Here is a 14,490-nt window from a genome sequence, read left to right as displayed (position 1 = left end):
ATTTTAGCTCAAAATTTTGTTAAAACATGAAATATAACAATTAATGCATCTAGACTTTATCGCGGGTTTTACCATCTCTTACGTATATGATTGCAAGTGGGAGCGGTGCTTTTTCTACTGTGTCTGGTTTCGGTGTTGAGATGTCTTTCAACTTGACGTTCGAATAGGATCACATAAATAATAATAACAAGTTGTTGTAGCCGGTAAAACTAAGCGCTACGATGAGGTTTTGAGGTGATCACGATCCAGTGGCGAAGCTTGGACTGAGGGGGGGAGCTCAAAATGTATACAAAAAATCACAAATGAGGGGGGCCGGACTCAAATTTTCAGCCGAAAAAGGCTAGACTTACACTACGTATAAAAATTTCCGACCGAAAATGAGTAAATTTACACTAATACGCACAAAAACAGGGGTCCGGGTCCACCCGGGCCTCAATGAAGCTTCGTCAATGTCACGATCATAAAGGTAATCGCTCGTCCAATCACCTTTTGGAAAGAAAAACTGAAAAACTTAACTGAATTTGGAAGTTATATTTTCCTATCATATCATTTTTTTTTGTGTGTGCATAACTGTAATTGATTAAAACGAGAGAAGTTGTTTTCGTATATAAGATGCACACAGTTTGTAAGAACATCATCATCGTATTTAGTAAATCCCACCAGGTCTGAGGAGGCTAAGATGTAGACAGCCTTACCTCTACCCCGTAGGAATAGAGAGGCTGCTTCCAGTGAGACCTCGGCTCGATATTAACAAGGTAAATTAAAATGGGTCATGATCAAATCACTAAACATAAATTGTAGTCTAGAGTAGAAACTAGAAAGATACAAAATAATATTTACATGTTAATGGTCCAGTAATAAAAAAACATCATGACACTGACAAGAGACAAAAATAAGTTGAGATCCGGTTAATGTCAACAAGGTCACAAGATAATGGAATAGTAACACACCATACATAACCAAACAAACTCAAATTAATAACTAAAAAGAAAATTTTTAAATTCTACAAGGCTGTTTTTGTCTATAAATAATGAACAATATTCAAGTATACTTGAAAATCATGGCAAAACCTCATGTTCTAGTAATACCATATCCGGCGCAAGGCCATGTAATTCCTATATTGGAGCTTGCTCAACGGTTAGTCAAGCAAGGAATCAAAGTTACATTTGTTAACACCGAGATTAACCACAAGCTCGTGACGAGCAATTGGCTAGACAAAGATAGTTTCGGGGATCTTATGTGTATGGTCTCGATCCCTGACGGGTTAGAGCCATGGGAAGACAGGAGTGATCTTTGTAAGTTGACCTTGTCAGTATTGCAAACCATGCCTCACAAGCTTGAAGAATTAATAGAGAAGATTAATAAAGAAGACAACAATAAGGTTACTTGTGTTATTGCTGATGATGTCATGGGATGGGCTACACAAGTAGCTAAGAATATGGGAATTAGAAGAGCTGCCTTTTGGCCTGCCTCAGTTGCTACATTGGCATCCATATTGTCTTATCAGAAACTGATTGATGATGGCACCATAAACAAATATGGTGAGCCATACATGCACATATATAATTATATATCACACAACATTTATTTTTATTTAAAAGATTCAGATTTTTGTTTGAGTTATTCAAATTTGTTATTTCGGTTCAAAAGTTTAGTATTTTCTATTTTCGTCCCTAAGGTTTCATTTTCTTTGCAATTTTCGTCCTTTTCGTTAACATATTTTGGATTGGAATAGCAAATTTTAAAAAACCACAGGGACAAAAATCGCGATGAAACGAAACCTTATGCACAAAAATTGCAATGTAAATGAATCCTTAGGGACAAAAATAACAAATTTTAAACTTTTGGACTAAAATAACAAATTTGAATAGACCACAATGATAAAAACCATAGTTATTTCTTTTTGTTTTGATAAAACTTTTGTTGTAATCATGCATATATAATTTGAACTCGTTACCCAACCCACGCAACCTTTAATATCATTCTTTAATGAACGGTAACATCATCAGAATGAGCAAGTTGTGCGAAATTATTAACAAAACGAACATTGAGCTTTAAATTTATCAAAAGGAATAAAAGCGTCGTCTAAGACAGATAAAATTTAATTCGTCTGCGCTTTAGATGTGGAGATGTGGAAGGAAGGTTGAAAATTTATAATTAGCATGCTCTTTTATTCGTAGGATAAAATCTGGCCTGTACTTTTTTAGATGACGGCTAAAAAGGTAGGCTAAATTTTAAAGCTAAACTTAGCCCACACTTAACACGTGTAAAATTTTAATTGGAACTCCATTGTACTTTTCATGTTTTTTTTGTTAGGCTAAAATTTAACGCACCCTCTACCGTCTTAGCCAGCGATACTCATTTGTCCACTCCATAATGGTCTTTTCTTTGTTTTTTTTTATGTGTTTTTGTGCAAAGGATGCTTTTGAATGTCCATTTTGGGCGAGTAAGGTCGTAAACTTGTTTATTTTGGTAATTTTTGTTAATGAATATGTACTATGATAACTTTCAATTAATCTTTCTTGAACCATTTATTGTAGGCATACCTCTAAATCATAACATAATTCAATTGTCTGAAACCATGCCACCCATAAAACCTAGTAACCTTGCATGGGCGTGCTTTGAGGACTCAGCTACGGTAGAAGCCTTCTTTCATGTCATAGTGCAAGCCGTAGAGGCTTCGAGGTTGACATAATGGTTTATATGTAACTCAAGTCCTGAGCTGGAAACCGCAGCTTTTAGCATGTACCCACAACTATTGCCTATTGGACCTCTATTGGCAAGCAATCGACTCGCTAACCAGGCAGGCCATTTTTGGCAAGAAGACACCACCTGCTTAGCATGGCTAGATCAACAACCAATGTGTTCAGTTATTTATATTGCATTTGGGAGCTTCACCATTTTCAACCAAACTCTATTCGAAGAATTGGCCCTTGGTCTTGAGCTTAGCAATAAACCATTCTTGTGGGTGGTGAGACCAGGTATGACCAAGGAGACTACAACTAATTATCCGGATGGATATATGAAAAGAGTAGGCTCTCGTGGAAGAATCGTGAGTTGGGCACCACAACAGAAGGTCTTGGCTCACACTTCCGTAGCATGTTTCATGAGTCAATATGGTTGGAACTCTACTTTAGAAGGTGTCACAAACGCGGTGCCTTTTTTGTGTTGGCCTTACTTTTCTGATCAGTTTCACAATGCAACTTATGTTTGTGACATCTGGAGGACTGGTTTAGGTTTTGAAAAAGATGAAATGGGAATCATCACCGGGGGAGAAATAAAAAGTAAAGGTGGATCAGCTGCTAAGTGACGCAACATACAAAGCTAACGCGTTGGATATTAAAGAAAAGGTAACAAGTAGCGTAAGTAAAGGGGGGGCGCTCACACAAAAATGTAAACAATTTTATTGAATGGATACAAGAGAGTGATGACAATGCCAAGGACACTATCTAACAATGAGAACTTGAATTTGTAAAACATTGTCTCTTTGTTTCTACTCTCACTTTGGTTGGAATTAAGATATTTCATATGTTTCACCTTCTTTATGTAATCTTTGGGTTGCAATGGATATTAATAACACTTGCTATTTAACTTGCTATTTAACAACCCCACAAGGCATTGAGGCATCATATCCAACACAGTTTCAATAATTCCAAAACATGACATGACATCTATCATCAAATTACTATACTTAAAACTGTTTAACACCACAACAAAACAAGGTGGCTGAAACTAAGGAAAAAATAGAACTATCCTATAATTAGCTAGATGCATGTTAAAAAACAAGAAATTGCTTGATAAATTATGGGATGAATTCTAATTAAAATTTTTAGGAAAATTGGATTTTAATAATCCCAACTTATTGCAATTGACCGATAATAATACCAATTTGAAAAAGAATTGTCACCGGTCCCAACTTTCATACTATTTGTTTTCATTAGACCTCCGTTAAAAAAAATTAATGACGTTAAGTTTTTTCCAAATTTCAAATTGATATTTTTTGGCTTTTGATCAGAATGAGATATTTCAAATTGATATTTTATTGATTCTTTTAGTGGTTATGATGTGTATTTTGGGTTAAGGTTGGTATAGTTAGTACGTCACGTCACTACCATATAGACAGTGAAGTTTTTAACTAGTTCATCCTTAACTATCGTGTTATAGTTTAAATTGGGTTTAACTAATACTTAATAATATCGAATATGTATGTGTGCGTGTATGATTGGTGAGTTTGAAGTGGACCCCATCCACCAAAATGGGTGGAGGACATAGGGTAAAATGGGTTGGCACCTGCATGAGAGCGGTTGTGTTCTGGTTTGGTGATAGCTTTCGCGGATGAGTTGGATTTTGACACCCTCTTGGCTAGGGATGAGATATGTACAACACCGGTACCGAAAATCCTAATCCCGAAAATTGCAAATTCTTGGTACCGGTACTAAAATTTTGGTAAAATTCGGGAAATACGTTACCGAAACTCAAAACTTTGATACCGATTTCGGTACTGGTACTAAATTTGCTCATTCCTACTCTTGGCGGCTACACAACCGGGAGCCTTATAGTGAAACTTTTTAAAGTTAAAGGGCATAAATACAATATACACATAAACCAAGACATCTTTATGCAATTTAACACACAAATATGAAGAAATACCCAATTGTTCATAAATCCTGTACCAGATAAAACCAACAACAATATTATTATTATTATTATTATTATTATCCTTCAATCCAGCATGACAGAAGACGATCGATCTAGGGTTTCAATCCATGAATCAACCCATGATTCATCCAACACCAAACAAAGGTAAATTTGAATACAATCAAACCCAATGTTATCAAGATTTTACCTTTTTATGGTTTTGAAGCTGAATTCATGACAATATTGATATTATTTGATAACCCCTTTTCTCTAATTTATAAACTAATTTGAATACAATCAATCCAAATTCCAAATGTTATCAAGATTTCACCTTTTTATGGTTTTGAAGTTGAATTCATGACAATAATGATATTATTTCATAACCCTTTTCTCAAAATTTCCATCTAATTTGAATGCAATCAAATCCTAATGTTATCAAGATTTAACCTTTTTGGGGTTTTGAAGCTGAATTCATGACAATAATGATATTATTTGATAACCCTTTTGTCAAATTTTCCATCTAATTTGAATACTATCAAACCGAATGTTTTAAAGGTGTTACCTTTTTATGGTTTTGAAGTTGAATTTATGACAAAAATGATATTATTGCAGGAAAAAGAGAAAATGGGATCAGCCTGCTGAATCCTTGGTTTCAGCTGGATTAGCAGTCCCTGGGATGCTTCCATTGGGAAATATGGGTGCTTTTATCGGGCCCGGTGTCGGTCCGGTTTCGACTGCTTGTTATGGGAACTTGCAGCAGGTTCTTATGGCTCAAAAGATTCAAGTAAGATATCGTTTTTTTTAATTATTTGTTGTTTTGGTTGCACATATTGTTCCTTGCTATGCAGTTGATATCGCTGAAATCGGTCCCTTGGTAAAATATCGGTGCAAAATAACAGTCCCGATATCATCAACTATATAGACCGGTATTTGACCAACATATGGCGATTTTCTCTATATAAGGTTTTTAAGTCTATATTGTCAATTTTAGTGTTTATGTTGGAAGTTGCAAAAGGTTAATTTGTTAATGGTAGGAGAGTATACTGAATTGTTAGTGTTAAATTGCTATATATATAAATTCTACATGATATTAAAATTATATATGTCTCACACTCTCACCGCAATTATCTGTATCTCAAGGTCCTTGACTGATTTCTGATATTTTTTCGCATTAACTGCATAGTTTCTTTTTGATTTGAGATATGTTTGATATAAGTTAGTTATAAGATTGTTTTTAGGGTTACTGTTTTGTTTTGTAATGATATGAATGAAGAAATTGAATTTGAATGTCGTTCTTGTAGCCGAAGATTCAGGAGGAGTTGATTGCAAGGGAAATCGTTATAAATGATGCAGAGTCATCTGTTCGGTATAGGCTCACGAAACGGCAAACACAAGAAGAGGTTAATATACATTCTGCTGTTTGTTTTAACTATTAATGAGTTTAAATAACTGAGATATACACTTACTGTGTGTTGTAACTTGTGCAGATTCAGATGAGCACTGGTGCCATAGTGATAACTAGGCAAGTATCTCACTTTAATGTGAATTTGGGATATATATATATATATATTTCGTTATGTTGATATAGAATGGCTTCTGCAGGGGTAGATATCGGCCACCAAACGCACCATCGGACGGTGAAAAACTGTTATATCTTCACATTTCGGCTGGAACTCACGTAAGATCGCCTTTTGTTTCCGTTTCCAGATTGTTGGTTATTTTGGTGAAAACACAATATATGTAAAGCAAGGTAATTAGTTAGAAGTTTTAGTTTGCAGACGGGAACTTTTATGTATATTTTTATAGCTGATAAAAAGATATCAGGGTCCAAATTCTAATGCACTGTCTTAATTTAGGAGCTAATTTTTTTGATTATTAATAGTCACACTGTTCCTATTTTTTTAGCATACGTTACATCCTTCATATGTTCCGATAACGTATTCTGTTAAAGTTTATTGGAAAACAGTATGACTTATTCAGTAATAGAAAAACATTTTATATTCTTTGAATTTGTAGAACAAGTCTAAAAATGTATGAAATTAAGTTATATTTTACCTAATGATCTAAAATGACTGTATTTCTCGTCACACCGAATCAAACCTTAAAATCACCAATGGTAAGCAGTTACTTCAAAAAGTTAATAGTTTTCTAAATTCTACGTTTTCAATTTTTAAAAATTTAGGCATTTAAGTTTACATTGAAGTGAATTTTCAAGGTCATAATATTCGTTTGCGACTGTAGTTGGAAACAACAGCAGACAGGATAAAAGCCGTTGATCAAGCAGCTGCCATGGTAGAAGATATCCTGAAGCAGGGTCCTCTAGGCAATGGCTTAAAGGTGCAATATCAATTAATAATAATATTCTTAAACGGTGCATTGACCAAAATCCCAAATCATTGACTTTAAATCATTTCACATGCTCTTATTCGTTAGGCGGTTCAACCATTTAGTACATGTGTGTTCTTGGGCTTTGAACCGGACCCCTCCTTGAACATCACCGCGCGTATCCGTGGACCAAATGTGAACTCCTCTAACGTTTACTCCGTGTTTTACGATATTGATCTTTTTCTTTTTCTATTATTTACTTTTAGTAAATTTAATAAAACTTCTTAGTATGATGAAGTTGAAAAATTCTAATTTCGAAGCTTTCCCTGAAATCTCCGTACGATCGGGAGAGTTCTTTTTTGTTGCTTCTGGTTGGGTTTTGTACATGCAGGATCAGTATGTAAATCACATTATGAATGAAACAGGATCAAAAGTGTTACTTAGAGGGCGCGGTTCAGGAAATTTAACAACAAATGCTGAAGGTAGCGTTTAATACTTTAATATTTATATCATTTTTGTGACATCTTCTCGTTTCTATTTTTAAACGCGTAAATTGTTATATACTTATTATATTCCCATTTATTTGCATTGCAGAACAACAACCATTACATCTGTTTTTGTCAAGTAGTAATCCTAAAAGCCTTGAACATGCAAAGCTTCTTGCTGAGAATCTTCTAGATACGATATGTGCAGAATGTGGTGCCTCTAGGTAGTTATGCTGTGCATTAACGTGAATAATATATATATATATATATATATAGGATATATATATATATAGTGAAAAGATCCAATACATTAATCCTTAACGTACGTGGATCCCGTTTTTCACGAACCGATCCATGAAATCACATCCCAAAATCTCGGAATCGTCAATACATATCCAATTAATCATTGGTTAACTGAAAAAAAACAGTTTTGGATCGTTAACCGATCAATTTTTTACTTTTTTCACGAAGACCGTTTTCTGAGCGTTTTAGGTTTTTGGCTGAGCGTTTAAGTTTTTGTGAGTGTTTTCTGAGCGTTTTAGGTTTTTGCCTTTGTTTTTTGCCTTTGAGCGTCTCGCGTACCTCTCGTGGGTTAAGGCATTAGCGTACAGTATCTCTACCCTATATATATAGGATTAGGATCATGTGAGAACCATTTTGAAACTGAGAACTTTGAGAACCATTTTCGACCACAAAAAAAATTCTTTTAAGAAAAATAAAAAAAAATTATAAAACAAAAAAACGCGAAAACAAAAAAAGTAAAAAAACCAAAAAAATTTATTGTTCATCCCGGTTTCATAAAAAAATACGGTTTAGCAAAAGTATGCATATACATATAATACGTATTTTTTAATTTTATACATGTTATTCTTTATAAACATCAATCAATCAATCAATCAATCATACCCAGTAAAATCCCACCGACAGCAGAGCTATAGGTAGGGTCTGGGGAGGGTGGGATGTAGGCACACCGTACCTCTATCCAAAGGAATAAAGAGGTGGCTTCCAGAGAGACCCTCGGCTCTAAGAACATGTGTATGAAGCAAAAAAAGGAAATCAAAGTTTAACAGTTATATAAAAAACTACTACTAATTATAATAATATTAATAATAAGGTCACAGTTTAACCGCAATATAAAAGCTAATAATAATAATAATAATAAAATATGTAAGGGAAATACCATTATGGTATGTGACCTAAATAAGTTAAGTCTAAGCCCTAAGGTATTCAATTCTCTCTAAAAATCCTTAACTTTAATTCTACTTCTCCACGAATTCCTATCCTCAACCATGTCCTCGGAGAGGTTTAGGTCTATCAAATCATGCCTAATCCTCTCATCCCAAGTCAATTTCGGTCGTCCTCTACCCCTCCTCCCCTCTATAGTAATGTTTTCTACGGATCTAACAGGTTCGTCGTCTGTCTTCTCTTTACATGTCCAAACCATCTCAATCTCCACTCTCTTATCTTGTCAGCTATGTTCGCCACCCCTAATCTCTCGCGAAGCACAACGTTTCTTATTCTGTCTAGCCTTGTGTGCCCACACATCCAACGTAGCATTCTCATTTCTGCTACCTCCATCTTCCGCACTTGTGCCTTCTTGATGGCCCAACAATCTGTTCCATATAGCATTGCAGGTCTAACTGCCACCCTATAGAATTTTCCCTTCAGATTAGTCGGGAAACTCTTGTCGCATAATATACCTGTGGCTGCTTTCCATCTACACCATCCTACCTGAACTCGGTGGGTCACATCACTGTCTAATTCCCCATCGCTCTGTACAAATGATCCTAAATACTTGAACTTCGTTACCTGCGGGACCACCTGCCCTTCAATTGTGATGTGTGTGTCTTCACTGTCGTTTATCTCACCAAAATCACAGTGTAGGTACTCCGTCTTAGATCGGCTAATCTTTAAACCTTTTGTCTCTAAGGTTGTTCGCCACTCCTCAAGCCTCATGTTTAGATCTTGTTTTTTCTCAGCAAGTAACACAATATCGTCTGCGAACATCATGCACCACGGGAGAGTCCCCTGAATCGACTTCGACAACTCATCCAAGACTACTGCAAAAAGAAACGGGCTCAACGCTGACCCCTGGTGAAGACCTACCTCTACAGGAAAGAAATCAGTATCCCCCACTGGCGCACGGACACTTGTTTCACTCCTGGTATACATATCCATAATTATCTCTATGTATTTCCTCGGCACTCTTCTACCCTCCAAGCACTCCCAGAGCACCTGAATCGACTTTATAAACATATGTACAATCAAGATAAATGATAATTTAGGGTTTTTTTTAATGAAGCTGGGATGAAAAATAAATTTTTTTGGTTTTTTTAGTTTTTAAAAATTTTTGTTTTATAATTTTCTAAGGGTTTTTTTGTGGGCCAAAAATGGTTCTCAAAGTTCTCAATTTCAAAAAGTTCTCTTAGGATCCTCACCATATATATATATATATATAACTTCAAAAAGTTAATAACTTTAACATCTTGTAACAACCCGTATTTTATTTATTTATTTTATATATTTAATATTATTTGAGGGTAATTTTGTCATTTATTAAATGTATTTGTATCATTATATGATTACATATATGTAATCACAAAGTTACAATTCATTAATGGCACGTCTACCCTCAAATAATATTAAATATATATAAAGTAAATAAATAGAATGATTTGGTTGTTACAAGCTCTTGAAGCTCTTAAATTTTTTGATATGTATATGGATACATATATTTTACATAGCCATTTTATTAAAAAAATATATATTATTTTTTATCTCCATTTCACTGTCCCAGGGTATCATCGGTTAAGGTTTACGGTGCGGTCCCACCTCCGCCAAAGTTGTCACTAGGGGTCCAGAATCCGGCTGTTGAAGCCACCACCAAAATAACTGCCAGCTCAGCACCATTGACTGCAGGCTTTGGTCAACCCCCTGCAACTTCTTTAGTTACATACCCTGTGGTTTCACATGGTACAAGCTATAACGGTTTTGGTGGGATATATCCACAAGCAACGCCTTTGCAACAAGTCGCCTTGGCCCTCAAGCAAGTAACTTCTCCCATCACTTCTACAGTTTCTGTTACCCAGAAAGTTGGAAACACGGCTGCAAGCACGGTTTCTAAGAAGGAAAAACAACCCGTTCAGAAACGCAAGTTTCAAGAAGGGCCCGTTAAAACACTTCAGGTATCTGTGCTCTAAACTGTATGTATGTATTATAATCTTATATCTATAATTTTGACCCGTTAGAATTAAAAATCTATACTTTTAAATAAAAGACTACCACTTTTTGCTTAGGCGTCATCACCACATTCACTCTCACAAATTCTTAAATATTTATTATTCATTTGTTAAATAATTATTAATTTAGCAAAGATATTTTAAGAAAAGAATCTCAAATTAGTTTTAAAAAGTCTGTATATCACAAAATTTAAATTTTAAAAAATCTCAATGATTTTGGTTTCCTTATATCTTTAAATTTTAGCAAATTTTGTTCTAACGTCTTTTTGTTTAAATGTTACGTTTTTTAAAAAAAAAACTCGTGTAGTCTCAAAGAAACACAGCAACAAACAATGTCAGTTAATCAACTCGTGTACAATAGCTTTTTATCAACAGTGTTTGATAAGTATATTGTTAAATTGTATTTTGATTATTTATTCAATATTTATTGCATTTAGTTATAGGGTACATTTTACGTTCTTTTTTATTAATATTATTAATATACAGTTGCGATGATTTTGGCTCTGACTTTTGTTACTTAATATTACAGGTATTTACTTGACCTTGTGTGAAGTTTACAGCTGACAATGGATCTTATGTTCTTGTCGATTTTAACCGATTATTGAGAATCATATTGGATTGTATGCTTATGACTTGTAACAGGTGTCAGAAATGTTGAACCAAAGTGAAGTGAAACCATCGATTCCACAGCCAAAGAAGCCGGTCCAGTCAGCATCCAATGGCATGCTGCCACCTCCTCCGAGAACCATGCCCCCGCCTGCGCCGCCTTCAAGGACAGCGGTCCCCACACCTCCAAAGTTTGATTCATCCACCACCGTCACAAAGGCGGTGGAAGTGAATACCTCCAAACCAGAAACCAAAGCTGCCAAATTAGTGCCCGGTAAGCAAGCATGCCGTCTTTGAGAATCGTGAAAATGTTTTGGGCTGAAGGTGAAAAAAAATTTGGGCCTTAAATTGTTTAGTAGTTGGGTTTAAGTTTAAACATTAAAACACATTTTTTTTCAAAAAAATATATATAATATAAAAAAATAAAAATTTGGGCCTATCGAGGTGTCGGGGCAGGCCGGGGTCGGTCGACCACCCAGCCCTGCCTCATAGCCGGCCTTGCCGGTAAGCTTACAATCTTAACTTCGATCATGAAAAAATTTGGGTGTTAAATTAGTTTAGTAATTGGGTTTAAAGTTTAAACATTAAAAATCATATTTTTTTTTCAAATATATATATATAATTTAAAGAAAGAAAATAAAAATTCAGGCCTATCGGGGTGTCAGCCCATGGTGGGTCAACCACCCGGCCCTGCCTCATACCCGGCCTTGCCGGTAAGCTTACAATTTTAACCATTCGATCATGAAAACGTTTGGGCCTTAAATTAGTTTAATAATTGGGTTTAAACATTAAAAAACATTTTTTTTCTCAAAAAGGTATATATAATTTTTTTAAAAAATAAAAAATTCGGCCCTATAAGGGTGTTGGGCTGGGGTCGGTCGACCACCCGGTCTTGCTTGTAAGCTTACAATCTTAGCCTTTCGAATATGAAATTTTGGACGGAAAATGTTGGTAAATTATTTGAGTTTGTGACTCGTTGTCTCGACTTGTTTCAGAAACGTTAGTTAGTTTGATGGCGTATGGAGATGAAGATGATGATGAAGACGAAGACACCCCTGCGGATGCTGTAACGAAAGGTTCAAAATCGTTGCAGGGTTCTAAACCTTTCTGGGCCGTGTGAAACCATAGGCGCGGCGTGCTTGTATTTTTAAGTGCTAGTTTTTAAGTTGATATATAGATGTCATTGTACTTGAGTTTCAAGAAATTTGCCTAATGGCAAAATGAAACTTGTTATAAAAATTTTAAAAAATCCGAACATGATGTGACAAATGGTTAACGGTAAGAGTTTAAGTAGGGATGAGATCAGTAGGTACCGAAACGTACTGATGTTGATTTTACACTTTATGGTTTTTATGATATTTCTAACAAAAACATGTCCGGTCGCGTATAAAAAATGTGGTGAAGATCTTGTCTTTGACCATAGGATTATAATAATCTTGTGTAATAAAATCTATAAATTATCTGACTTTGCTGATAAAAACTATAATACACCCTGGCAACCGTTGCTGATGTTGCTAGGGGTGTACAGACGAGCCCAAGCATTGCACGATATGAGTTTGACTCGTTAGCTTTTCTGTAACTTGAGCTCAGCTTTATTCAAGTCTATGTTTTTGGGGTTGAGCTCAGCTAGTGATGCTCAAGTTTGGCGTGGTTTGCCTCGGCTCGAGCTAATTTGTGAGAAACTTTAAATGAGCCTAGCTTGACATGAGCTTGTGTGTGGTACCTTATATGAGCCAAAACTCAACTCGAGTTCGGCTTGTGGTGGAAAAATAATACATAGAAGTCCAAAAATGTTGGCATTAAAAAAATATATAAGACTTAATGAGCCTAAACAATCTCCTTGTTCAAGGCTCAAGCTCGGGCTTCAAAAGACTTGACTTGATTCGAGCTTTTTATCGATCTGGTCTTAAGTAGCTTGTGAACAGCAAATTGTTTGCACCCTTGATTGTCGTGGCTAGCGCCATTGACACCTTGTTGTCGTCTCCTTGTCCCCTCCGACCAACGCCATCATCTAACCACCGCACCACCCCAGTTACCTGACAATCCTCGTTGCCACCACCAAACCCAATCGCCTCAACCAACATGTTTCAATTTTTTATGTTTGTTTTTTCTTTGATACATTTACGAATTTATCACATGATATCTTAAATACAACTCATACAAATTATAAAATGTATATGAAAAAGACTTATTTGAGTTTGATCATATGTTTTTTTTCTTACAAACCCGATAGAGAATATTATATAGAAATATCAACCTGAACCCGGATCCGGCCTTGGAAAAAAAGAGACCAAGTTTTTTTATATCCGGGTTTTTAATACCCGAGCTCATACGTGATCATACTCATAGGGTACGGATATAATATGCATTCAGTATTAAAACCCGTATCATGAACCGGAACCGATTTACGCCCGGTAATACCCAAAATACCGAAACCGATTCCATACCCAGAACTTGGGTTTTTCCAAAAGTCGAAACCGGGTTTTTCAAATACCCGAACCATTGTTAATATTTTTTTTAAAATATACACAAAAAGCAACCAAACCACCAAGATGATATGTCATAGAACATTCAAACAAACACTATAATTAGATTCATTAAATTGGTCATCACATGATGCCATTTTTAGGGTTGTAATTGGGATCATTAAATTTCATCACATGGTCTCAACCATTCTTCTGCAGAATAATAATGTATTCACATTATTATATTGATTTTCGTATTGTACTTATTTTCAATATATAAGCCATAAGGTCATATAAGCTAGAATTATGTGATATTGAAACTTTAATAAAATAGTCTTTCAAAACTCTAGAACTTCTAACGTAGACGTCATTACCTTTGGTTTATAGAAGAAACCTTTGATTTGGCACTTACCTTTAAGGAATATCATCGCATTTTAGATCTACTCAGAGCATTTCCAACTCATTCTCGACCATATCAAGATAATTACACTAACAATTACTATATTTTCTATCTTCTTCTTCTCAATTAAATAATATTTTTTTATACATTTATTATTATTTTTTCTCTTTTCTCCACTCACAAACACTTTCAGAAAATATAAAAAAAATTATACTGTGTAAACAGTAAAAACCCAAATTTAACTTTCATACATAACATGTTATCTCAAACTCACAACCATTATAATTATACCATACAATTTACAAAACTCACTCACATATTTATAATATTTA

At 35.0% G+C, this 14,490-nt stretch overlaps 1 protein-coding gene and 1 pseudogene across 3 annotated transcripts; both read left to right on the top strand.

Annotated features, from left to right (window-relative positions):
* The first annotated feature begins 1,055 nt into the window (after positions 1–1,055).
* On the top strand, positions 1,056–3,453 carry LOC143561363 (UDP-glycosyltransferase 83A1-like; annotated as a pseudogene). Its single transcript, XR_013140293.1, has 2 exons — positions 1,056–1,541; positions 2,541–3,453. The product of XR_013140293.1 is annotated as a UDP-glycosyltransferase 83A1-like (transcript).
* A 1,237-nt stretch (positions 3,454–4,690) lies between these two features.
* On the top strand, positions 4,691–12,523 carry LOC143561372 (protein RIK-like). 2 transcript variants are annotated; one of them, XM_077049478.1, is made up of 12 exons: positions 4,691–4,803; positions 5,251–5,422; positions 5,940–6,038; positions 6,126–6,160; positions 6,241–6,316; positions 6,880–6,975; positions 7,072–7,158; positions 7,355–7,445; positions 7,561–7,672; positions 10,246–10,633; positions 11,330–11,567; positions 12,289–12,523. In XM_077049478.1, the coding sequence occupies exons 1-12, from the start codon at positions 4,733–4,735 to the stop codon at positions 12,411–12,413; spliced, it is 1,590 nt and encodes a 529-aa protein (XP_076905593.1). In that variant the 5' UTR covers positions 4,691–4,732; the 3' UTR covers positions 12,414–12,523. The 2 variants fall into 2 exon arrangements, with proteins under 2 accessions (XP_076905593.1, XP_076905592.1); XM_077049477.1 differs by having other exon boundaries at positions 7,558–7,672.
* The last annotated feature ends 1,967 nt before the right edge of the window (positions 12,524–14,490 follow it).

The sequence above is a fragment of the Bidens hawaiensis genome, unplaced genomic scaffold (assembly GCF_021521415.1).
Source record: "Bidens hawaiensis isolate Kalapana, Puna unplaced genomic scaffold, B.hawaiensis_p1.1 tig00020665_1, whole genome shotgun sequence".
Lineage (NCBI taxonomy): Eukaryota > Viridiplantae > Streptophyta > Magnoliopsida > Asterales > Asteraceae > Bidens > Bidens hawaiensis.
This window is presented reverse-complemented; position numbering and strand designations above follow the sequence as displayed.